A 26,305-nucleotide genomic window follows, 5' to 3' on the forward strand; every position below is an offset into this window, starting at 1 on the left:
GGAATTAAAGTAGAAGAGGAATCAAGGGCGGAGAAGGCTCTCAAAATTAACCAAACACAACAACCCATGGGAAGCGAGCAACACGGCCGCCTTTGTCTTTCCGAGAGGATCTCCACACGCAGGCACAAAGCTAGGAAATGACACCCATAAAGGGGGCAATGGCTCAAAGGAAATTAACACGTCTTCGAATAAATAAGCGCATGCGCCGGGTGCTCCCACCGTGGAAACAACCGCCTTTGTCTCCCCACAACACGGACAAACACGCACGCGAAACACACGGACGGACACACACACGGACGCAGATGGTCCACCCCCACAGGAAGGTTTTATGACACAGCTTTTGAACAACTCGGGAAGCCGAGTGGAATTTTCCGATATAAACCGAAGGAAAATCCATACAACTCAGATCGACAGGGGCTCTGGCCTCCATCACAGAGATCGTCCGGGCCACGAGCTCCACCAGAGATCATCCGGGCCACGAGCCCATCTTCGGCTCCACCACAGATCGTCAAGAAGTTTTCATCATTGAGAATGACGAGGGTCGCGGAGTAGCGACGCGTAGCTACAAGCCGAGGTCTGCACCACCTGAGAAGAATCGCTACCCTGAGTCGCAGAGCTGCGAGTGAAGCCAACAAAGACGCCAACGTCCACCCTGCCACGAACGAAGCATCGCTCCTCGTCAGAGTGACGACCAGCGAACAACCCGCAGGAAAGGCGGAGATCGCTGAACGAGCGCCAACTTGCGCCACCTTGCGCCACCGTGCGCCACCGTGCACCACTTTGCGCTGAACGTGCGCCACCGTGCGCCACCGTGCGACACCGAGCGACAACGAGCGACACCCAGATCGACCAGCATCAACCCAAACCGACTCGTCATCCCGCCGTGGAGAAAAAGAGTCAAAGTCTTCTGAACGAGCGCCGCCGCTCACCTCACAGCGGAGAAAGTCTCAGCTGCCGCTCGCACAAACAACAGAGGTCGTATCGCTCCCCACATACAGACTCAAGAAAACACAGAGAAATCTTGTCAAACCAGTTTCCTTTGTCCCAGAATCTCGCCGAAGAGTTAATTAAAACAGAGCCAGATTCGCTCTCGCGCCCACACGCCCTCACCCACCATTGTATCAAACCTTCCGTTAAAAAGGATTTTAGACTTGCCGATGAATCTATTGACATATACTTTCGCCTCTGGGATACAATAAGTGCTTTTTATTACCGCCATATGAAGTGTGTCATGCTTGTTTTCAAACTCGACCAGTCGCCGATTGTGATCAATACATGGGCGAACTAATGATGCCTGGTAGGAAAAGTAGAGGGTACAATTGATAGAAGTGTTTTTAGTCATTCAGTTCGTTAAATGCATAAGTGTTTATTCATTCATTTTAGTCAAATGCATAAGAGTTTGGTTATTCATATTAGTTAGTGCATAATATCGCAAATGCATAAGAATTTTAGTTATTCAATTTAGCTAAATACATAGTCTCGCAAATGCATAAGTGTTTATTCATTCATTTTAGTCAAATGCATAATCTCGTAATTGCATAAGAGTTTTGGTTATTCATATTAGTTAATGCATAATATCGCAAATGCATAAGAATTTTTAGTTATTCAATTTAGCTAAATGCATAAGTGTTTATTCATTCATTTTAGTCAAAGGCATAAGAGTTTTCGTTATTCATATTGCATAATTGCATAATGTCACAACTGCATAAGTTTTTGTCGTTCATATTAGTTAATTGCATAATCTTGCCCATGAATTATTGACGCATGTTTGACCTGCATGATAGAATGTCACGTGCTTGTTAGAATAAAATTGTAATCCAGAAGCATATCGAGTGTTCCTTCCAAGTCCATGCAAAACCATCTTATTCATAAGAGCTGTATCCTGCGATGAGATATGAAAATGGAGACCTAAAATATTATAACACACACTAGGATAATCGGTAAATGAATCTATGATAATCGTGTTATCCTGATTGATAACTCTGGATAAACGAAACTAAGCAAATTATCATAACTGCACACATTAACACAATCGCAAGCCTCCGCATAAATTACTACGATTATCATAATTTATGCATATAATCACACGTATTATCATAATTTATGCATATTAATACACACACTATCATAATTAATGCGATTTGCGCATTTTTCGGAAAATTATTAATTTTTTTTTATTTTTATCAAATTTCATAATTCCAACACATACAACACTGCACTGATACCCCTGCATTTGTGGGGGGTGGGGGGAATGTCCATGCCGCAATGCATCCTACAGCAAAGCAGAGGAGTGAAAGTGGTCCCTCGTGTCTCCCAGGCCGAGTCTAGTAGCTGCCATCACAATGCGCGTGTGCGCGGCATCAATATTTATGATCAACATTCACATTCGGCTCTGCGAAACTCACTCTGCGTGCAAAACTCAGTCTCTTTTCACACACACGCGCACACACACACGCGCGCACACACACACGGATAGCAGTGACCGGCGGGAGATTCATACAAATTATGGAATGTTCTTTTTGTGTCGCATAATGTACAAGTGTTTGGACACGTGTTCACAACACATTACGTCTCATCCGGGGTGTATGTGTGTGTGGGGGGCACAGTGGCCTGTCACAGCTGCTGTTTTAGTACGGGTACTCAGTGCTCTCCATCCGATCCCATCATATAAGAAAAACCATGCACACGTAACCAACCTTCATGAAAAGATCCCTATTCGAATCATAAATTTCCCTTAATTGCAACAATTTTTATGTCAATCCGGGGAAGATTGAGTATGACATTTATAAACAACTGGCCTTGCGCACATCAATTTTTACCGGTTAATTTCTCGGTCGAGCCAGTAATCGATTGATTAATATATTCACAGAGTCATTGATTCGCACGCTCTCTTGCTTAATAGAGCACACGGGGATCGAGCGGGGGGGGGGGCAGGTTGGCTGGTGGATCTCACCCTGAGCTTGCGTCCAAGCACCGCGACCTGCCCGTGGCTCTGCTCTTTACGCAGACGCCACTCGGCGCTGCTGGAGCCGCCGTCGGCAGGGAGGCTGAGGTTGCGCCGGCTGGCGGTGGGGCTGCTGGTGCCGGCGAGGACGTGCGGCTCCATCTGCAGCCCGAGCTCCAGCCCGTCGGGGTAGAGCATGCGCAGCGAGCCGTCGTAGCCCATCACGTAGCGCGTGTTCATCGTGCCTGCGGGAGTCCGTGCAGAAGAAGCGGAGCGTGAGTCCGGCTCAGGAGTAGTGCGGCACAGCGTCACGTTGAGGCGCAGTGTCCTTCACTAACTTTCCGAGGGGGGCGAGTCACTTTCGGCGATAAGACATCATCAGCGTGAGGGCCACCACACCACCTGCAAGTGCTTTTCTCACATTTGTGTGTATTGTTAGGGGACGCACTAAAGGCCACTGTTCTTGTACAATGCACAGCACGGACAGGGGTACACAGATACAGACAGGTAGACAGATATTGACAGGCAGAAGGGCAGACAGACAGGTTTATGTTTAATCTAGGATTGAAGCTTTCGTGACTGCAGAAATTATACTCATTGTTTTTGTCGGCAAAGTCACGTATGTATAAAAATAATAATAAATTAAATTAAAATAAATCACGACGTTTCGAACGCAACACAAGCGCTCATCGTCAGGTGCAAATGAGGTGAAACATATAGGGAAGGAACACACAGGAGGACACCATGTGCATAGCACGCAGATTTGTTTTAATTTAAATTAATTTATTTACATTTTTTATTTTATTTCCACATACGTGACTTTACCGAAAAAAACAATGAGTAGGTGTATGTTTGTTGAACTTCTTTCGCACTGTACGTAGCCAACCGTGCTAATCGGGGGTACGGAATAGCAGATACAGGTGGACGGAATAGCAAAAACAGACATAAACAGTGACACACAAGCAGAGATAAAAGCCAGCATGGACAGATACAGATAGACTGGTAGAATGGCGGACAGAAAAAAAGCCAGACAGACAGATAGGCATACAGACAGGCATTTACAGATAGACCAATAGATGCAAAAAGACAGACGCAGGGTGATAGTCAGGCTGGCAAACAGATCTGCATATATACAGATAGGCAGGCCGAAGGCCAGCCAGACATATGCAGACAAGCAGTAGGACAGACAGACAGACAGGAGATAGGTAGGCAGAGAGCCAGATACGTTTTATTAAGCCAGATGAGAACGCATTGATACACAAGATGGATATTTTATACGGGAAATATGGATAAAAAAAGTTTTAAGTACATGGAAGGATATTGTGTAAAATAAATTAAATAAAAACACGAATGCGTAACAAAGCGACAACGAGAGGAAACTAAAGAATTCAAAGCATGTTTCTACTACGTATGATGTAAAGGGCTCGAGTGGGTGTAGTTCATTAAAGTATTTTCTGCCAACAAAGTCACCATTGAAGCGATGCAGAGTCACCAGAAAAAGAAAAAAACCGCCCAATCAATGGCGTTAAGCGCCAATGCGTGAGACGTCACCGCTTAACCCGTGCATCTCATCGGCGAGGCAGCATTAATGACTTCTGTGGTGAGCACGCTGCAACCTGCACAATTGTCGCAACGTATTGTACCGAATAACTTTTTTTGTCACGATGCCGATGTTTCACTAATGCCAGTTTATAAAATCGCGCACTACAGATAACTCCCACCCACTGAGGAGTAGAAATGCATGCGCTCGTAAAAAGAAAAAATCTGATATTGATGGGCGATCTTAAATTAACGGTGAATCCATAAAAGCGGAGGTAAAAGTCTAATGAGACGTAATGGGCTACACCGCTCCAAAGGAATGCATTCGCAAATTCTGACTACAAAGTCAAAGGAAGAGAGAGCGGTGGTGCAGGGTGTAACTTCGTGGCACTATAAACCAGGCTACCTGAGTTTGACTCCCTGCTATGGCTGACATTAGTGGGGAGTGAGATCTTAAATAGTGCTAGGTACTCCCATCATGAACCCTCACTGACTGAGCGTGGTAAAATAAAAACAAGCTGACAATACATCGCCTTCATAGATCCATCTCTCCAAATCCCTTTGCTATGTCTCGTGGTAAGAGTATGGTCAGACAACGTCCATTACCGACACAGCATGGAGATGTCTTCATTTCAGCAAGAGATTATGTTCTCATATAAGCAACACATCCATACATTATGCTGGTGGAGAATGCCAAATGCAACTTCTGATACAGGCACACATCGAATATGAACACACCTGGAATTGCTTCCACATGGCCAGCTTCTATGTGTTATCATTTTAATTTGTACAAAGTCAATGAAACACCCACAGACCAGAGAATGCCAAGTGTCAACTCCCTTTTGGATTTTATCCCGAGAACACAATCTCTAATGTAATTGGGAATGTTGTCACTATGATTAAGTTATTGGGCTCATCAGTGCTTACACTGCACATTTTCATCTAGGCCATAGCTTGGCAAGACAAATGGGCATGGACTGTGCCAATGTACTGAGACTTAGCAAAAAATAAAAGCCCATAAGAATCTAAATCTACTTTTGGAACCCCGACTTAGAGCAAGATTTTAAAGGCAGTAAAATATTTTCTAGCAGAGGTGGAAAACACAAAGGGAGCATTGCAAGTGTTACTACACACTGTATGCGTTTGGTGAACAACTGCCCAATCAGTAATATTTTGCCAGTTGATTAAAAAAATGGGGAGGGGGGGAGGATAAGGTCCATTGGACAGGCTGGAGTGCATCACAGTGGAATACCACAGCCAACGGCTGACCAGATGCGAGATCGCTTGCTGAGCAAAGCCTTTCTCTTCCAACGCCCTGCGCTCCCGGCGCCAATCGTATTAATGTGAAAGTGTGAAGAGGAGATATCGAGGGAAAATTAATTCAGGCCATACCCTGCAACCTGCTGTTTTGACATCCACCGGCTCGCTGCGGCGCGAGGCGGCTCGGCAAGGGGAAAACTTTACCGGGTGATGGCTCAGTGAGAAGAAAAAAAAAGGAAAATATGTTTTTCTGAGTTTATTTTTTTTCTAAACCGCGGGGAATTTGACTTCAAGGATTTCTGCGGTGCATTGAGGGAAAGTAGAGAAAGAGTGTTGATGAGCACGGTCTGCAGTTTTACAGAGTTCACTTGTGTCAAATTATATCTGTTTTGCATTCTCCATTGATGAACCTGAACGTTGAAGGGGAATAGTCGAGAGCAGAGAACAGTGGGCATGGGCCCTCAAGCTCACCACGGCAATGTGCTGCTGTGAGCTTTAATGGGAAAAAATATACCTCAACGAGTGAAATAAAATATGACTACGTTGCTACCACCTCGGAGTACTGCTTAGGGAAGTCTTACGGTTTTGTGGTCTCCTTTATGATAATTGGGGCCTATACGTGCACATATTTGCAGCTGCTCCAGTAACCACAGACAATTTTAATAATGGGTAAAAAAATATATAACCAACTGTCGGTTAATCTGCCACTTTATGTCACCTAAGCCATCCCGCCACGGACAGGCTTCGTCGCAGCAGCAAGTTTGCACTGAGAAGCAGGATCACAGCCACTGTGAGTGGCGCCACGGTGGCGAGTTGTCAACTCCCTCGCCTGGTATACAGGAGGTTCGTGGGTTCGATCCCGACCCTGACGCCTGCTGCTGTATATTTGGAGTTTGCAAGTTCCCCCCCATGGATTTTTCCCCGGGTCCTCCGGTTTTTCCCTCCACATTTAGAAACATGCGTTTTAGAGTATTTGGCTGCTATATATTTCCACATGATAAGCCACTTCGTTGAGCTATCATTTGTGGCCAGGTCGCTTCTGAAAAATAACTATGTAAGCTCAGTGGGCCTTGCACCTGGTAAAATATAAAATAGTTTAGTTTAAGATTATTTTAGAGTATTGTGGGATCCAGGCACCGACAATTGTTCAGACATGGCTAAGGGACATCCGCAACACCTGGAATTTTTGGAGTAATTATTTTAAAGTTAGTGTTTTTCTCCGTTCAGCAAGGTGACATAAACTCTGATTACGCTGACGATGGAACAATTAAGCACGCAATGGCGCACAGTCGGCTCAGTACTGTGCTAGTAGCCAGCAGCAGAAGGCGCAGATTTACTACAATAATTACGCAAGGGATGCAGAAGGGCAAACGACAAAAGTTCAACGCTTTCATCAATAGCACTGCCTATTATGTTTTGAATTTTAAATATAAATAACAGTGATGAAGTGGTGGTGGGCACACTTTTATGTATGTTGAACTTCTTTCGCACTGTACGTAGGCAACCGTGCTAATTGGAGGTGCGGGAGAAGGACAATGATATAAACACCAAAAGCAGTTCTAAAGAAATTAGTTTTCAATCTTGGTTTCAAAGTGCTATAGCTCCAGTGGCTTCCTAACATCGGAAGGCAGAGCGTTCCAGACGGCCACAGAAGCGCATCTGACGGCGCGCGATGTGGTGAACGTCTTTGTTCGATGGCTGACAAAAAAACTGCTGCTTCTGCCGCGAGGATGACCGGAGTTCGTGTGATGATGGTGTATGCTCTTTGATGACTTCACAGATCCCATCTGTGGTCTACCCCAGGGGTCACTAACCCCCGGGCCACACAACAGGAGGTGAGCGGTGAGTCCGCGCGTGGCCCGCCCATTGTTTTATTTACCACTTGCATCCGCGCTTCTTTCCCGCACTGCACACTTGTCTCAGTCACAGTTTTGGTAAGCCCACAAGCTAACCCCAAGCCAAAATGAGTAAAAAACAAACGTCGCTGGAGAGCTTCTTTGAAAAGCAGGAAATACCCAATGATGAACCCCAACCCCCCCCCCCCCCCCCCCCGGTCCGTGAAAACATTGTCTTCCACGAAACCGGTCCCTGGTGCCAAAAAGGTTGGGGCCCGCTGGCTACTCTACCAAACAACCACCGGGAAGCAATTGCTAGCAGGACACCCCGAATCGGTAACCGGGTGGCCGTGCCCCCTACTGGGCAGGGCAATGCGGCCGGAGCGCGCCGGTGCGTGCGTGCGTTGTCACCGCGGTCAAGGCTGTAGACGATGTCGACGCGCGACAGGTTCGTGGTGAGGGTGAGGTCCTCGTCGGCCCCCGAGGAGTCCACGTGGACGCGGTGCCACGAGCCGCCCGCCTCGGCCCGCAGGCTGCTCACCACGCCGGTCGGCGACGTCACGTTGGTTAGGCGTCCCGTGCTGTCGTAGCTGTGGGCGGTGCGCGACAGAGACAAGGTGGACGGAGCTTGGTTAGCGAGGTTTGCGTGGCAGCTGTGTGAGCGGCAGGGGGGGGGGTGGCTAAAAAGCCAGCAAGCCTTAGGCCCCTGAATGTAATTTACTGGCTTTTATTCATGTTTGAATGTATGTATGTTGAGCTCCTTTCCCACCGTACGTAGCCAACCGTGCTAATTGGAGGTGCAGTGGGAAGGATAACAAACTTAACACAAAAATCAGTTCTGAAGAAAATAGTTTTCAATCTAGATTTTAAAATGCATTTCTCGTAGTGGCTTCCTAATATCGGAAGGAAGAGCATTCCAGACGGCCGCAGAAGCGCATCTGAAAGCGCGCGATGCGGTGACCGTCTTTGTTCGATGGCCAGCCAAGGATGACCGCCGATACAGCAAAACCTCCCACAGCCGGTCTCTGTGTGGGAGTGCAAGGCCACGACTCGCAGAGCGTGTGGTGGTGCCGGGTGCGAACGGTGAACCTGCGCCCTCGCGTGTCAATCTACCACGTGCTCTGCTCGTAGTCACCTCGTGCTCGCTCTCTTGGTTTTTTCATGAAGAAAACGTCAACGCAAATATACATTTCGTTTACTGGAAAAAAATATTTCATTAACTCAAAACAAAAATTCCATTCTCTCTCCCCCCTCCTCTTTTCCGAACTGCCAAATCGCTGTCCGTGGTGCTGACGTTAAGGAAAAAAAAACGCCACTTTTTTCAAACTTTATTGCTGTGGATTTCACACCTGATGATGATTGCTTGTGTTGCAGTCGAAACGTCGTGAAAATTTTATTGTTTTATATTTATATTATTTTATTATTATTTCCCTTCTACGTGACTTTACCGAAAGAACCAAGAATATGAATCCCTACAGTCGCGAAAGCTTTAAATCAAAATTCAAAACAAAAAGTTTTGCGTGCTGCCCATATGAAAATACATTTACCCGCTGAGATGGGTTATGTTGTGGCGCAGTTATGCAGTTGCAGCGATGATAACAAATAAACAGACACGAGTTTATTTTGCCATCGAAAAATAATATTAAATAACATTTATCTGTCTGTGAACCTTTTTGGCTAAATGTATTTCAGTAACATTTAGCAAGGCAGAGAAGCCACTAGACCGGTTATGATTATTTAAATTCAGTCTTATTCATGTTAAATGAAACCAGATTTCCAGGAAAAAAAACATTGCATACAAGAGAATAACACTCAAAGCTCTACACAGATAGCTTTGAAAATCCATTGCAGTAGCATTGCAAACCTGGTCACCTTGCAGCCTATAATCACATCAGGCATATTCACATAGCTAGCCAATTGCAATTCTCTATATGAACCAGACACGGCGATCTCATGCTCATTGTTAGCAGCAGAGTGAAAACAGCATCCGAAACATCAATATGAATTTGTAACAAAAGCCGACTCCCGTCCTGGAGCTTCGGCAGGCATGAGATAGCGGCAATGGACAAAACATTGTCCTAGGCAGGCCGTGCACAGGTGACGTGCGTTGGGGAGCCATTACTCTGGGTAACACCACACCGTGAGATATTCTTGGTTCTTTCGGTAAAGTCACGTAGATAGAAAATATAAAAACAAATAATAAAATAAAATGTTAAAATATAATAAAAATAATAGAAGCAAACAACCCACGACGGTCTTCATTAGACGGAGAGAAAAGAGGAAAAAAAGAGAATAGGAATTCCTGCAGTCACGAAAGTTTCAAGTCAAAATTTTCCACCGTGAGAGATAAAATATGAGGAGTGTGCAAAGCCACAACAGAAGATGTGAGGTGTGGAGCCGCGACAATAAAGGTAATATAACGTGTACGTGGTTCAGCGACCTGCTCCTGAGTGAAGATGAAACGAGGTGTTGATGCCTTTACACCGATGCGCACGTTCGTGTAACACGCGAGAGGTGAGCACATCCGCAAAGGTTTTGAAAGAGATCGTGATAATGTATTTATGGGGAGGAAAAGGATGAGTATGGAGCCTTTCGGAACTATAACATTCATTATATTTTAATTAGAGGAACATGAATAATATAAGTTATGAACTTTACATTCTGAGTATTTTTTTCCCTTTAAAAGCAGACATTGCTTATATGTGTGGATGTTGAACATAAGACCATTACTGCAATGCGGCATTAAAATGGTTCCAGACTGTTTTATTTACTTAGTGTGGTCATGGTGATACAACTAATTTATAATTTACAGCTCTTATCAATCCTTTTCTGTAAGAAGGCCACCCACCCTACACCGTGTCAGTCATGGGGGCTCTTTGACCATACTTCACTCCGCTGGTGAATGAGAACTGGCTCGAACAAAATCACTCACCACCAATTTTAGCCATGGCCGGGAATCTAACTCGGGTGACCGGGGTTCACAGTGCAGTACACTAACCACTCACCCATTGCTCCATCCAGGGAATGGTAATACAATGGTAATGATGATAATAAAACAATTTGTATGCAGATCAGGCCTGAACTCCTTCAAGTGAAGCGGAAGACGAGTGATTGGATAAAACACAGGCGCGGCGCTGTACTATGGTAAGATGTGGCGTGAGAAATTGTCAAAAAATAGTGGAGTCATTCAACGATGCTCGCAACGCAGATGCGCAAAGACACTGCAAAGAGACTGCACTATCCAGAAATTCTAGTTTTTATAGAATATGATTAACGTTTAATAATAATACTAACTTAATGGAATTCCTGCATGCGTCTCTTAATGCACAAAGGCAGAAACTATCCCTCGATGCTCTCCATTCACTACCTTGTCAAAAATTTGAACCAATGCAGGCTTTTTGTTACGCATAAAAAATATATATGAAGGTTGGGCAAATTATGTCCGTGAATCAATTACATGCATGATGCACTCGATACAAAGCTTCAAAAGGGGAGAGAGAGAAAAAAAACTACTTTGAAGATTTCATTTCAAGGATTATATTTCATGCCTGTTTCTTGAAATTGAAAAACCTTTCATAGATTTGTCCCGTAAAAGGGGCGGTGAACTTTATCAACAAACATCAACGCTGTCAGTGTAATGGTCATTTTGTGACATTGATTTGACAAGCGGCAGACGCCGCCTCGTGATCACCTTCACATCCTTTGTTTAAAATGCCACTAGTAATTGGGAGCTTGTGAAAGGAAAGTATTTCTGTCGCCGGATCTTGCCAGATAAAACAAAACTGACAGAACGGTTTCGTTTGGCACACCCTGCCAACATGCTGAAAAGGAGGCCCTGTCACGGAATGCCTGGGCCGTCTCGTGCACATGAATGTGTGCGCTTTTCTCTTTGCGTATGACTATGGCATTTTGATTTCACCAGTATCATTCCTAAATGCAGATGTTGACAATCGATTGCTGAGTGGGTGACGTCTGGAAAACGACTAGTTAGGCTCGAACCAAATGTGAAAACACACATCAAACTGGCTTGCAGTGCGCAGTGTGTGTACACAACTATTCACACCACACATACCACTACTCATACAACACAAACTCCTGGTGTACACCACAGTGTATTCCAGATTTTCAGATTAATCCAAAAAAATACTAAAACTGGACCAAGATATGAAATGTATGATGATCTGATTTGTTGTTTTGTCAGCATGAATACTTTGTTTGCTGTAAATGAGCTGAAAATTTGAAGAATTTTTTTTTATCTGAAATTGCATTTGCTAATTTTCTGTGTCTATTTACATATGAATGTTTTTCTAAATCTTAATTTTGTAATTCTATTTATGATCAGTATAATTTTTTGTCCCAAGCTGACTTACCCTACAGGAAATGCATTATGTAATATTGATTTACGCTCGTGAAAAGATATTTATGTTAATTTTTCATTTTACGCAGTTAATTTTGTTTCCGATTTATATTTGCTTAATTGCCGATACTCTATTTAATCGGTTGTGCTTTTGTCCTTCTGGTCACCTCGGCCACTCTTGCAAACGAGACTCCTCGATCGTGCTCTCTTGAATTCTCACCTGGTACAAAATAAACGTGCAACTTGACTTTTAAATCCATAAGAGAGTTTTTTTTTTGGGATCTAAACCCAAAAAAACACTATTATGAATAGTATTTGTCGCGAACACCTATTTGTTAAACTGACTCTGAAAGTCTTAAATTGAAGAAAAATCAACGTATTATAAAACAATAACAATCGCAGTGTATGCCTTTGTGCTGGGAATTGCAACTCCTGTATTGGTATGCACAGCAGTGCATATATATTTAAATGAGCCCTTCTCATATTCAATAAATTAAGGAGTTCTTTCACCAACGTTAAACCAAAGGCCACATTTTATATTGACCCTGAAAAATAAAATGAAAGTTGGTTAACGTTTCGGTTAATGAGGTGATTTCGTCAGGAATACTTAAATTAGTTGGGGGTGGGGGGGGCGAATGCTATTTTGATACATTTGGCAACAGAGGCCACACAAGTGTTAAGTGTCTTTATTATAGCACTAGCGGTAAGTACCCGGCGTTGCCCGGGGGAAAATATATTTAAAAACTTCTCTTAAAAACATATACATACACAAATACTAAGCTATTGCAAAAGCCCGGCATGCCGTTTGTCTGTCCATTTGTCCATCAACAAAATTATGAGGCTTGCAGAACTCCAAAAATGTATAGAAAGTGGGGGGTAAATAGTTGATCTAAAAGATTTTCGAAAATTGTCCCCGCATAGGCATATATACCTACATACCGTACATACAATAGAGTGAGTAGTATCTAGTGACTCTATGCTAGTATTTTACTCTACAGTAGGATCTGGCTCTACAGTAGTATCTATTGAGCCCAGTAGTAGCTACTGACTGTATAGTAATAACTACTGACTCTAGTAGTAACTACTGACCGAAGTAGTACCTACTGACTCTACATTATCTATTGACTCAATAGTAGTATCTACTGACTATAGTAGTAACTACTAACTGCATAGTAGTTTCTGCAAACTCAATAGCAGTATCTGCTGACTATAGTGGTATCTACTGACTATAGTAGTATCTACTGACCCTACGGTAGTATCTCCCAACTCTATAGTAGTATAAACCAACTCTATATAAGTAAATACTGACTCTACAGGAGTATCTAATGACTATAGTAGTATCTACTGAATCTATAGTATATATTGACTCTATAGTAGTATCCACTAACTATAGTAGTAACTACTAACTCTGTGGTATCTGCTGACTCTATAGTAGTATCTGCAGATTCTATAGCAGTATCTGCTGACTCTATAGTCGTATCTACCGACTATGTAGTAGTGTACTGACTATAGTGGTATCTACTTACTGTAGTATTATGTGTACTGACTCAATAGTATTATTTACCGACTCTATAGTAGTATCGACTCTATAATAGTAACTACTGACTATAGTAGTATCTACTGACTGTAGTAGTATTTACTAACCATAGTAGTATCTACTGATGCGAAGTGAAGAGTCATCAGTGGCCAAGACTGCCGTGCGTATTGAGCCAGAGGGCCGCCGTCCACGCGGACGTCCGAAGAAGCGATGGATGGACCGAATAAAGGAAGACATGAAGACGGTCAACGCATCCCCTGAAGATGCCCTGGACCGAGCCAAATGGAGAAGACAATGCCGAAAAGCGGACCCTGCGCCACAGCTGGAACAACGCTAGGAAGAAGTAGTATCTACTGACAGTCGTATCTACTAACTATACAGTAGTATCTACTGACTTTATAGTAGTGTCTACTGACTGTTTCATAGCATCTACTGACTGTAGCAGTATTGACTGACCATAGTGGTATCTACTGACTGTAGTAGTATCTTCTGACTCAATAGTAGTATCTGCCGACTCTATAGCAGTATCAACCAACTCTATAGTAGAAATACTGACTCTACAGTAGTATCTAATGGCTATAGTAGTATCTATGGAATTTGTAGTCGTATCTATTGACTCTATAGTATCCACTGACTATAGCAGTACCCGCTGACTCTATAGCAGTATCTACTGAGTAGTATAGCAGTGTGTACTGGCTGTAGTAGTAGCTATACTAACTCTATAGCAGTGTGTACTGGCTGTAGTAGTAGCTATACTAACTCTATGGCAGTGTGTACTGTCTGTAATAGTAGCTATACTAACTCTACAATAGTACTAACTTCACAGAGTGTCGTGGTGAGGCCTAGTCCCGTGCAGAGCCCCCCGCCTCGCCTAGATTGCCCAGCCGGCCGAGGTGGCACCTTTGCAGGATGGGGCTGGGCTGCTACCCACCCCCACCATCCCCCACCCGCTCTACAATAATATTATCTAAGGACTATAATAGTAGTATCTACCGACCCTATAGTAGTAAGTGCACACATTGGGAAGAAGAGGACATCACACTGTGAAGAATTTACCTCAGTTTTGTGTATTTTTTTTGCATTTTTAATGCGAACAAGAATTCCCCCCCCTCCCAACATGTCGCGTATGTGCGTTGCTAGGGCAACCAACACCACAGAGCCGGCTTTCTCGCGCATGCGCAGATGCGTGCTCTGGTGCCATCCTGTCCTTATAAAAGTGAAAAAATTGTTAATTTAACTACTTTAAAGTTGACAGATGTGAAATACGAATAGCGCTTTTTCGTCCCAGGCCATATGGTGTGGTATCTGTGTACTTTTTTGATACGTAAACCCCACAGTTTGTCAGTTAAAAACGTCTGAAGGTACCCGCGCAGACAGACACGCAGACTCACACGCAGACACACGGACGGACAGACGAAAAATTACTTTTATAGGTAAGATTTGCGAGGCATAGTACCTGTTAATTTGCGTAACGTTGGAAATGTAAATATCCGTTTAACACTCATCCAAAAAAGCCCCTCAAAACTCACCACTGGTCTACCACTGGACAGAATGTCAGATACTCTGTCCAATGTTTAAGATAATAAGACAATACTCCAATAATAAGCATATGTTATGATTGGTGCCCATCTAAGATGGGTGCTCAAAACGTTTTGTAAAATAAATACACAATAAAGAATTTCCGTAGCTAGCCATTTGCTCCATTTCAGTCTTTAAAATGTGAGTCTCCTTTTGCATAATTTGATACTGTTATACCACCTTTGCAGCGTGCAAGAATATCTGCACATATGCAGAGTAGTAAGCCCAGATTCTTGCATTATTGCAGGCCCAACATACAGACGACGTTAAAAAAGCTCTATCAGCACTGTAATAAGTGAACTTGTAATTTGACGTATTATTTTTGCACACTAGTAGATATCCCGTTGGTCTGCGACGGATAATGAGAGATTGCTGTCATTTTCATGCTCTTCTCGCAATCTTATAATCAGAGCACGAACATTAATCTGCTCCATTATGCAATGAATTGCCACTATAATATTAATGATGAGTTTTTTAAAAAAGAATGTTCAATCGAATAAAAAAATGATTGAAATTATTACTTTAATAGGGGCACGAATTGAGAGCAATAGAGACATTTTAAATTAACCGTGTCAGTCTTCTGTGTTTGTTACTCCCACCTGTTCAGTATCTCTATTAATTGCCTTCTGAAATTCTTCCGCCCTTTCAATTAAATTCAATGTTAATTTGTTGCACGTAAAATCCAGTTGAGCCAGTTACCCTGCTAGTGGCAACAGCCACTAACAAGAGACCTGTTGTTGTTGGGGTGTAGAGAGAGGAGCCTAAGCAGCAGTCAGCGAGGAAATTCGAGGCGTACGATTGTTTTAAATAGTAGTATGATGGTAATGGTGGTTTGCAAAATGAACGACGAAACCAGCGACCCTAGTTTGACTCCTAGCCATTGTTAACAATCCGTGGTGAGTGATATCCGAACTAGTTCTGAGGAGCCCCTTTACAAACCCACACTAATCAGCATGGTGAAGTATGGTCAAACGACCCTCGTGATCAACACAGCGTGGGAAGGCCTTCATCCAGCAGACCTGAAGGCATACTTACGTCTCATGGCATGACACGTTTAGCAAAATCAGCGATACAACAAAAGTCAAATTTGAATTGAATTGTCCACCTCTCGCCCCTCTTCTGGTCCTCATTCCCTGCCGAGGTTAGAAAACGAACCTGGTCCACCTTAATTTGCTCCTGGTTAGGGAGGAAAGCCTACCCAGAGAGCTCATTCCCCTGTCATATTGATGTTATCGACAATCTGCACCTCCGATTAGTACAGTTGGCTATGTACGGTCCGAAAGAAGTTCAACAAACATTCATTCATCTGTATGTGTCCTCTGCTGCGACTGTTGTTTAGGGTTCAATAATATAAAAAAGAGAGCAGCTGCAGAACCTCTCTACCCTTCGTGTCACAGTGGCACGACGAGCCAGCTGCTGCGGATGCTCCAGCCGGGGCGGACTCACGTGTAGAAGGTGGTCCAGCCGTTCTCGTCGCTCCTGGTGGCCAGCAGGCCGGAGCTGCCGTGGTAGGTGAGGAAGGCCAGTTCGGCCCCCGGGGCGGCCACGCCCTTGAGCGCGCCGTTCACGTTGAGCGTCAGCGTCAGGTAGAGCGAGTCGTCGAGCACGATGCGCAGGGGCGCGCCGCCGGAGTCGCGGCGGATCCTCGCCGTCCGCCCGCTGCTGCTGCTCACACCGACCAACTCCCGCTCGGCGCTGTAGCTGAAGCTGTACAGGACGTCGCCGCTCACCAGGCTCTGCGTGCGCAGGTGCAACCCCTCCTCGCTGAACACGTACACCTCCTGGTCGGCGGGCGACGCGATCTCGTACTTGCCGTCGGCGACCGTCGCGGGGCGGTTCTGCCTGACGGCGCGGATGCGGATGTTGCCCAGGTCAGCGATGTAGAGCGTCGCGTCGGGGCACACGGCCAGGGCAGTCGGGGAGTTGAGCCGGGCGTCCTTGGCGTAGCCCTCCTCGCCGGCGAAGCATTCGCAGCTCATGTCGCCGTTGCAGTCGCAGTCCACGGTGGCGCCGGCGAGCAGTGACATCTCGCCATCGCTGGACACCTGCCACACCTGGTGGATCCTCTTCTCGTCCGTCTCGCTGATGTAGAGCACGCCGGCGTGGGACACGGCGAGGGCCGTCGGGGCCTGCAGCGTCGCGTGGCGAGCCACACGGATCGGCCACGGCTGCTCGGTCGAGTGGAACGGGCAGTGAACGGGGCGGCCCACGACCACGCGGACCTGGTGGTCCTCTGTCACCTGCAGTACGACGTTGTTGTCCAGGATGTAGAGGGAATTGTCCAGAGGACTAATGGTCAAGGCCGTAGGCCACTCCAATCGGATCTGTGAACAGCACCGTGGACGGAATTTTAATGTTCGTACGCGAGGTGTTATACGTATACAGCACAATAAGCGTATGTTAGACCACAGCCTGCATGGAGCAGATCTCATCCTCAAATAGCTCATTTATATATGGCTGGTTAATCATAGAGCCGTCAAATGAAACAAAACAAGCGAAGTGCAATAGTCTGCACCTGAATGCAGCAAAAGGGGAGACAAAAAAAAATCATTGATTCTTGAATCCAATAGCAGCCTGAATTTCTGACAATTTATGGAATTGCCAGTGGCATGAAGGGGGGGGGGGAGGTTGATTAATTGTTACGACCCTCGTTTGTCTACCGGAGCCTGGGGGTGTAGTTGTGGTGCTCAATGGGTGCCCCCCTATTAATCACGCTTACTTCCCAAAGCTCGTAGGGGAGATGCAGGGAATTATAAAAAAAACGCTCTCGTCTCAAATTACGACACAGGTGCTGTTGTATTTACACAATAAAAGAAATGTTTACAGAAAAAATAAGCAAGCGTAAAAATGGGTTTTCCGACTCAATGGTGTGACAATAAAATGTGTTTTTGAGTTCACGAATAGTTTTGAATGATTTGATGCACCTGCAAGTGGAAAATTCGGTGAATACACGTGTAAGAGGGGCAATGTAACAGCATGCTAATGTTGACAACTTTGGCAGTGCTTTTAAAAGTAACATTTTGCCGTCTTGGGACTACATTGTATTGGGAAATACGTTTCTTTATATCCATCTAAAATAAGCTGCGATTCAGATGATTATATTGTGATAGGATTCGGGAGCAAAGCTCTCGTAATGCGCACATGCATATAACGCGAGGCCTGTTGAATGCAAATGTTTAGGTGTGCATGCAAAAATCCATTATGAAACACGCACTTGCTAAAGGGAACGTGCGATGCATGTGCCACATGCAGCATGAACTGCTACCGTGAAATTGTAGACCAAAGCTTGTGCGATTTCATGCCTCACATACCACGTAGGTACACAGCCCTTCCCTTTACAAAGCCTCTCTCCCCCCCCACCCCCACTGTACGCGAGTACAGATTACACCGACTGCTTCGCTATGCACCCGATGTCCATGTAAAAAAAAAGTCTGACCGTACAATGCATAAACAAAACGCAGATCATTTTAGACGCTATACTTGCATCAATGTGAAAGTTCAGCAGTTTGCTAGCATCGGCCAAGCAACCACGTGAGCATAGATGGCAAATGAAATGCAACATTGTTGTCCAACACGAACGTTGCATACTACTACTGCGCATGCATACACATATACATGTATGTATATAATCTATTTCCACAGAAACATTGCAGCTGGGCTCACGGCGGCTGCAAGATGTATTCCTCAAAGAAGCAGGCCGTGAGGGGTCAACATTCGTGGGGCCTCGCTGACAAGGTGCTCATTGTCCAGTCATTTGTGGACAGGCCATTCTTGACCCAGGGTGGGATAGTTGCCACAGACACGGGGGCTATCCTGACGTCAAGGAAGTTTAATGCAATTTCCCACACCGTCTCTCGAGGGACAGAAGCATGCTTCCCATCATGTCATCGGAGAACGAGCATCTAATTACCAACAGCTACCGATGTGACATCTCACCAATAGCCGCTGCGCCAATGGAAACTGCCTGTGGACGAATGGTTATTGTTTTTATCGGCTATTCGTACGCGAGCCAGTGGTGGTGATTGACTCGGGGATGTAGACGTCCATTTCGGTTCCCCGCACGCGCTCTCCTTGCAGGAACTTGGGGTTTGTCGGCTTTGGCTGCCCTTCTCCTCTACATGGCCATGGACGCTGAGCTTCTAATAGGCATAGGTGTTTAGTTTGTTGTGTTTAGTTTGTTGTCGCCCCTCCCGCCCGCACTTCCGATTTGCACGGTTGGCTACGTACTCTGCGAAATAAGTTCAACAAACATCCTGTATATACAAGGGTGCAGGATACTCTCTATGAGAGGGTGTTTAAGCCTACTATTCCACATTGGCCAGATGTCTTGGAAGAGGTGGGAGTACCCACACTTTACCCCCACCGTATGCAAAGTGCCGATTAAACCTAACTGGCGTTACCCATTTATACTGCTGAGTAGACAGAGGCGGCAACGTTTTAAGAAACTTTCCCAACCTTGCTGCCCTCTACTGTGAGGTCTAGAGGTCACTTGAAGGGAACTCAGAGGTTGCTTTGTGGAAAATCTCTGCTGTCTCACACACGTTGGGCTGCACTTCTCTGCGACAGATGCCGAAAGCACAATCAGGATAAAATTGAGGGTGGGAAATGCTTCAACTGCTGCACTGGGAGGATTAACCAGCGACCTCTGGATTGCAACTCCGGTGTACTCACCAATACACCAAGGCAACGTCCCGGGGCTCTCATCATCTTACACATCTCACGGACAACAATGCGACATCGTATTGCTGTGTATTAAACCACGAAGCTACAAAAAAAAACCTAAGCCAAGAAATAAACGAGTAAATTGATATAAAAATCTCATAAATGCCTCACGTGGGGAATGAGTGCAATACCTTCGACATCTCCATGGTGGAATCACAGCTGAGCGAGAGGCCAGCCTGCAGGTCATTGAATCCCATCACCGTCGAAATGATTTCATTCTCATCAATCTTCCTGATCATTGACCCATCCACAAAGAAAATGTAACCGTGCTTATCCACAGCAATCCCTGGGAAAAGGAAAAAAAAATCAAAATCAAACAACATTGGCAGTCACGGTGCAAACACAAGCTCTTCCATTTGTAATAAACTATGCAAGGCAGCAGCGAGTGCTGTCAGTGGGAGTTACACAAAAAATCCTTAGAGGAGCAATCCACACGTAATTGCAAGCACTTGCAGTCTTGTAAGGAACACCACGACGCGTATGGGTTCAATAGATTATTATAGAGCAATTTAAATTTAGTTTGAGCTCTTTTTTCCATATTGGTGGAGTGCAAACTGCCGTGTTTACATTCCACTTTTCAAAAACACTTTTGTCTCCGACACACCCAATTGTCACCGGTTGACACTTTGTCTTTTTATTAACCCCACACTGCTTCGCAAGTTACACTCGCTGACCTCTCTGCGAGGAAAATCCACAAAGTGGCTCGCCTGAACGCAGGTCCCCCCTTTCACAGCACGCCAACGCATGCCCGCGCTGGACGCCGAAATTGGATTTTGTCTTCTTCCATTCCGAGAAGACGCTCTCCCAGAATTTATCTCGCAACTCGGGCCAACGTTTGGCCGCAGCGGAAGGTCGCGCTGAAAATGAAGCGTTGCCCTCGCACTTAACGCGCCGCTGTTTAGCAATTCCTGTTAAATGCCCGCGGTGCCCGTGTCTCATATACCCCCCCCCCTCCCTCGACCTCACACCTGCCGTGTGGCGCCCCTAAAGATGCTCTTGCACGGCTGAGCTAAGCTCGGATTTAGCCCTTTCAGCACGGCCAGCTCATGATCTGTATGTCAGCTTAACGCAGAATACAAGTGTGGAGAGAAGAGCGGATGTCAATGCTTTTTATTCTTGACTTAAAAAGGACACTTGAATGATTTTTTTTCGGGAAAATTCCTATACTGGGGGGAACAACTGAAATCTGTTCTTAAGCCAATCTCTGGGCACACGGGGCCACACTGCTCTGTGAGAGATCCGAACGGATACTCAGTCTCATAGCATGACGCCAATAGCACAATTGGAATAACACTGTGGATGGGGGGGGGGGGGGGTAAACATATATTCAAGATGTTTTTGCTAAAGTTGTGAAAACATGAAATATTCGCAGCTCAAAATGCCCGAATGAACGTCAGCAGGAAGTCACGCACGGTCTCACGTATGGCCGGATAAAATAAGGGAAAGTTTTATTTTATTCGTTTTTAAGGACTACATCGTAGAGCAGTTGGCGTGCGTGACCCCGTCGGTGTGCTTTGGGTGGCAGCTACCCCGCGGGTTGGCGAGAGAGGCGTTGAGGGCCCTGCCGCCGTCTCCGCAGCGCGTCTCGTCCAGAGGCAGGCACTGCTCGCCGGTGCCAGCCACCACCTCCCCGCCCACCACGGGGTCGGCGCCGTCACCCGGAGCGGAGCGCACGCGGTAGATCTTCCGGCTGCTGGTGTCCGACAGGTAGAGCCAGCCGCTCACCGGGTCCACGGCCAGGTAGTAGCGGTGCGTGGGATTTGTGCTGCGGAATGAGCAAGAAGGAGAATCATCAATGCCCCTTTTCGTGTCTGTGGAGAAGCACCGTTATTCCCGATGTTACACTTTGCGTAGGGCTTTCGTTTTTTTTTTGCAGTTTCGCTGCTCGGCTATCCGATGTATTTTCCAGCTGTTCTGCGCATTGTTTGGCACGATGTCCGACGTTTCGCTCCACGTGCGTGCAGATTCTTCGCCAATTAATGGCATACAATTGACCGTGCCGGGAGATTTTTCAGGAATTCGGTTACTGAAGAATCTCCCAGCACGTAGAGTGGAACTTCAGGCATCATCTACAAGAACAATACGCGGTACAGCTATACGTTACACTTCTTAAAACCGAGGGAGAGGGTGATGAAAGCTGTAGGTATTTATACTGTAGGTGTGTGTACTGCAGGTATATGTACCGTGGTTTTTGTACTGTGGGTATGTGTACTGTAGGGACGTATTGTAGATATATGTATGGTGGGTATGTGTACTGTGGGTATGTGTACTGTAGGTATGTGAGCAAATGGATTGAAATAGTTGTGTCAGTAGAATTAGGACATGGCTGCTGCTGGTTATGTTAATAATGATGGGAATTCAAAATTATGTCCACAAAATTAAAAATATATTTATCATTGTTTATGAATGAACACTTCCAGCTAAAAAAGAAACCTGTTTAAAAACAGTACTAAGCATTTGTGCTATATCAAAGATGTAGCATCCACAGGTAATTAGAAAGTTAAATGGTCTTTACATGACAAGTATATACTGTATATACATTTATATCTGTCGTGTTGACTATTTCCAGGAAAAAAATAAGTCTAGTTAATTTTACAGGATTGCGTGCGCTTAATCTCAAACTTGGAAAGATAAATTCTTGTCAACGTTAATCCGCGAACACATAGAATATATTAACTATAAGATGTAATCATCATAACCTTCCAAGTCATATGACAGACTTTCCGCTTTCCGCTGCCACTTATTTTCCAATCTAGAATACACTCTATTATTTTTTTAGTCCCTGCGGTAACAGCATTTTTGTTTTATTTCGAAACGTCTCTCTGCAGCTTAGTTCAGATGGCTTTTTATTTTTTGCAAAAAAAAAAAAACACTTTCAAAATGTGTGAATGTCAAACACAACAAAAAAAAACACAGTAATCAGCTGGGTACTCCCATTGGCCAGAAATGGAATGGGGGTCACGATGACTATGTCCCACCGCGACGAGGTAAGAGAGTGGCGCTCATTTTCTCAGCTTGATGTAACCTGGCAACGGTGCTGTCACTGCCAGCTGTGAGCACGTGGAACCACCCCATCCTCCAGTCTCGTGTGGGCAGACATGCTTTGTGGGCAACTAGACGAAGCAACTTCTTCCAAAAATGGCAATTTGCTTCCGAATAATGTTACTTTTGTTGTAACCCTTGTAACTTCCTTTTGCCTGTGCAGTTCCTGTCCATTAGTGGCCTCCGAACTCTTTCGTTCTGCGGTGTGCCTTTGCTTCTTTGCCCCAGACTCTCCTCCGTGGTTAACGAGGATGCAAAAAATGTGAAACTTAAGTCTCCAATGCTCACACAGTTGTGACAATGGACATTTTCACGATACATTTATCAAAATCTGAATATCAACGTGCACACAAGACGTACAAGGATGAGACGTTATAATTTGGTTACAATGAGGACTTTAAAAAATCAGTACAGTATATTAAAATCAAAATATTTACTGTCCTTGGCCCAAGGCATGTGAGATTGTTTTGTAGATAGATCTAGGATAGCACCTGGTCCTCCCCTCTCCGAAGCCAATTCTTTTGACTGCAATTTAAATGATAAAACAAAGTGATTCTTACATGTTTTTTCTCCCAGGAATAGTTCTACATCCATTTACCACTGGGGACTAGCTAGCATTTTAGTAGTTTTAATCAATATGCTCACCAGCTTACAAACCAAGCTACAGTCTATATTATAGACTGCCAGTACACTCACCGAGGTGAAAGAACCAGGCTACAGTCTACAATATAGACTTCCAGTATGCTCACCAAGGTTAAGAACCAGGCTACAGTCTACATTATAGACTGCCAGTACACTCACCCAGCTTAATAACCATTGCTACAGTCTACATTATAGACTGCCAGTACACTCACCAAACTCAATAACCAGGCTACAGTCTACATTATAGACTGCCAGTACACTCACTCCGATTAAGAACCAGGCTACAGTCTACATGAATGTTTTTTATTATTTGAATTTTATTATTTTTATTTTCATTCACTTTATTTTTCATTATTATTTTTCTTCTATCTACGTAACTTTACCGAAAGAACCAAAGATTTTATGGCATTGTGTTTAATGTCTTCCTCGCAATTCACATTACTGCACAAACACACCTTCATATGAGCAGCCTGCTGCTGTTTGTCTTGATAAAAATGATCAATGATAAAAAGCAAAGCATGCCAAGTGATTTAAATGTTCTACACGTTATTCTTACTTGAGGTCTATCCTTTGCCATTACAAATCCCAGCAGTATTTCTCTCTGTTTAGCCAATGTAATTTTTCATTCCCATGCGTGTGTGAGTTATATATATATATGTTTTTCTGGGTTACATAATTTTAAAATAAACTTTTCACTTCCAAGCAATGTGCTCACTTATGCATCTGGTATTGTTTTGCTAAGTTTGGGGATTCTTTTTTTAGGTGAAGTGAAAGACACAAATAACTCTCGACGCACAGATGGGTTTTCACAGTAAGGGCGCACGCTGGTAATAGGTATAATCTGTGGTCGTTTAAAATTTAATTGAATTGAATTTCCTTACCATTTTATCCAGATACATATTGTTATTGACTAAATTTTAGGAAAGGACCATGGCCTCATTTGATCAAGTGAATGGGTGAATATGGCCCAATTTGAAAAGACAGTATGTGGGTTTTAAATCAAATGTCTCAGCACTTATATTGGCGCTGCCTACACCCTCTGCAATTAAAGGTCAATGCGTTCTAAAAGACCACGTGTGAACCCTGCAAATATAAACACGAATACAAATTGATCACATCGGTGGGAGTCTACGATAATCTTTAAATGGCATTCTCTTTCTATTTCGTTTGTCACAATCTGACATTTTAAATCCAATACCCAGAAGGTGCAAAGACGATGGAAATACATCAGGATATAGGACATGGTATAGACACACTGTCCTGTAGTGTTGCAGCCATGCTGATAGAGAATGGTGTGATCATTAAAAGTGAGTTTCTGAATGTGTGTGTGCGTGCACATATGTTTGGTTATATATACATTAAAAAACAACATGTTTACAAAACATGATGCAAGGAGTGCATGAAGGTATCAAGCAATTATATGAAAGGAAAATATTAGTACAGTTTGAACTGCGTAGATGAATTGTGAAGTTTTGAAAAAAACTGAGTGAACAACTAAAAGCTTGAGTGATAAAAAATTAACCCGTAAAAACACAGTTTTTGACTATAAATCCTTTATATGCGTGGCATCGGGGAGGCTAGAGTCCTCTCGTCCTCTGGCTTGAGATGGCTGCCACCTATGGGTCAGATGATTGTCTGGCAGCATTAAACAATTGGTAATTAAATATAAAAAAAAAAAATCCATAAAAAGTGTAAAATTATGGAACATTTTTTTTCACGAAAATGCATTGTCACGCACAACGAGTCTGTGTGCAAAATGTCAGCTCGATTGGATCACGGGAAGTGGGTTAAAAAACGACCGAAAGATTTGCACGGTCCTAAGCAAGCAAGCGAACTTAATATAAAGGATTTAAAAATACTTCAGCACTTATTTCGAAAGCATTTGAAACAATCACGACTGTGACTTCGCGCAAACATCTGGGACCATCTCAAATCTGTATATGAGGTGTGGTACCAATGCCATGGTGGACGTGTGTCGGATAAGAGGGATGATATGTATCTGATAAATACTAATACGACAACGTGTGTGTGCCGTACGGTGTATTTACCAATTACAAATCGCCGTGTAATTAAAAATAATTAATAATGCACGATAGCTGTATTGATACCCTGTAGTGCAAGTTAATTGCACACTTATCGTTGGGCTTAGAGTGAAGTTTCCTGTTTTGATATGTCAATCAAATACTACATTAAAGAGTAAGTAGATGATAATTATTACTTACAGTTCTTCAAACAGTTTGATCACGTGTTATATAGCTGTATGTGTGTGTAATTTGTGCATTTCTGGCTACAAAGGAACCACAATGCTGTTTGTTGTGAAGATGGTCAGACGTGCCAAGATGCTTAATTGTGCACAGTTGGTGAATATAAATAAATAGATCTAAAATGGAATCTATGGAAATGTCATTTTTTTTACCTGTGCCTGAAATCTTTATTCCTGAAAATAGGGAAGGCAGTGGCACAGAAACAAAGAACAACAAGGAACAGTTTAGTGAGGAAGCAATAGATCAAGCACGAGTAGGAAAGTAAACACACTCACCCACCCACTCACCCACATAACCATATATTCATCCAACCACTCACTCAATTACTCACCCATCCACTCATTAACTCATCCACTCACTCATCCACTCACCCACATATCTATTTACCCACTTGCCAATACATTTAACCACCCACTCGTCCACACACCCACTGACCCACCCATCAATCCACTTTTTTCGTCACCCATCCACTCACTAGCCCACCCATCCACTTACTCATCCTAACCATCTAATCACCTACTCACCCCACCCAACCAACCACTTACCCAGTCACATAGCCACCCATCCACTTACCCACTCACCCAT

At 44.2% G+C, this 26,305-nt stretch overlaps 1 protein-coding gene and 1 long non-coding RNA gene across 2 annotated transcripts in view; one reads left to right on the plus strand and one right to left on the minus strand.

Moving 5' to 3' along the window:
- The window catches only part of LOC133350905 (teneurin-3-like), a 490,302-nt gene that overhangs the window by 17,659 nt on the left and 446,338 nt on the right, over positions 1 to 26,305 (minus strand). The window contains 6 exon segments of the mRNA XM_061565743.1: positions 2,954 to 3,189; positions 7,990 to 8,168; positions 16,497 to 17,374; positions 19,904 to 20,058; positions 21,302 to 21,537; positions 25,873 to 25,893. Of these exon segments, the coding sequence (XP_061421727.1) occupies positions 2,954 to 3,189; positions 7,990 to 8,168; positions 16,497 to 17,374; positions 19,904 to 20,058; positions 21,302 to 21,537; positions 25,873 to 25,893 (1,705 nt within the window).
- Positions 14,656 to 17,275, plus strand: LOC133350906 (uncharacterized). The gene is made up of 4 exons (XR_009756119.1): positions 14,656 to 14,905; positions 16,390 to 16,558; positions 16,799 to 16,921; positions 17,142 to 17,275. It is a non-coding gene; the product is annotated as an uncharacterized LOC133350906 (long non-coding RNA).

This window comes from Lethenteron reissneri, chromosome 35 (assembly GCF_015708825.2).
Source record: "Lethenteron reissneri isolate LAM-NWPU_2019-01 chromosome 35, ASM1570882v1, whole genome shotgun sequence".
Lineage (NCBI taxonomy): Eukaryota > Metazoa > Chordata > Hyperoartia > Petromyzontiformes > Petromyzontidae > Lethenteron > Lethenteron reissneri.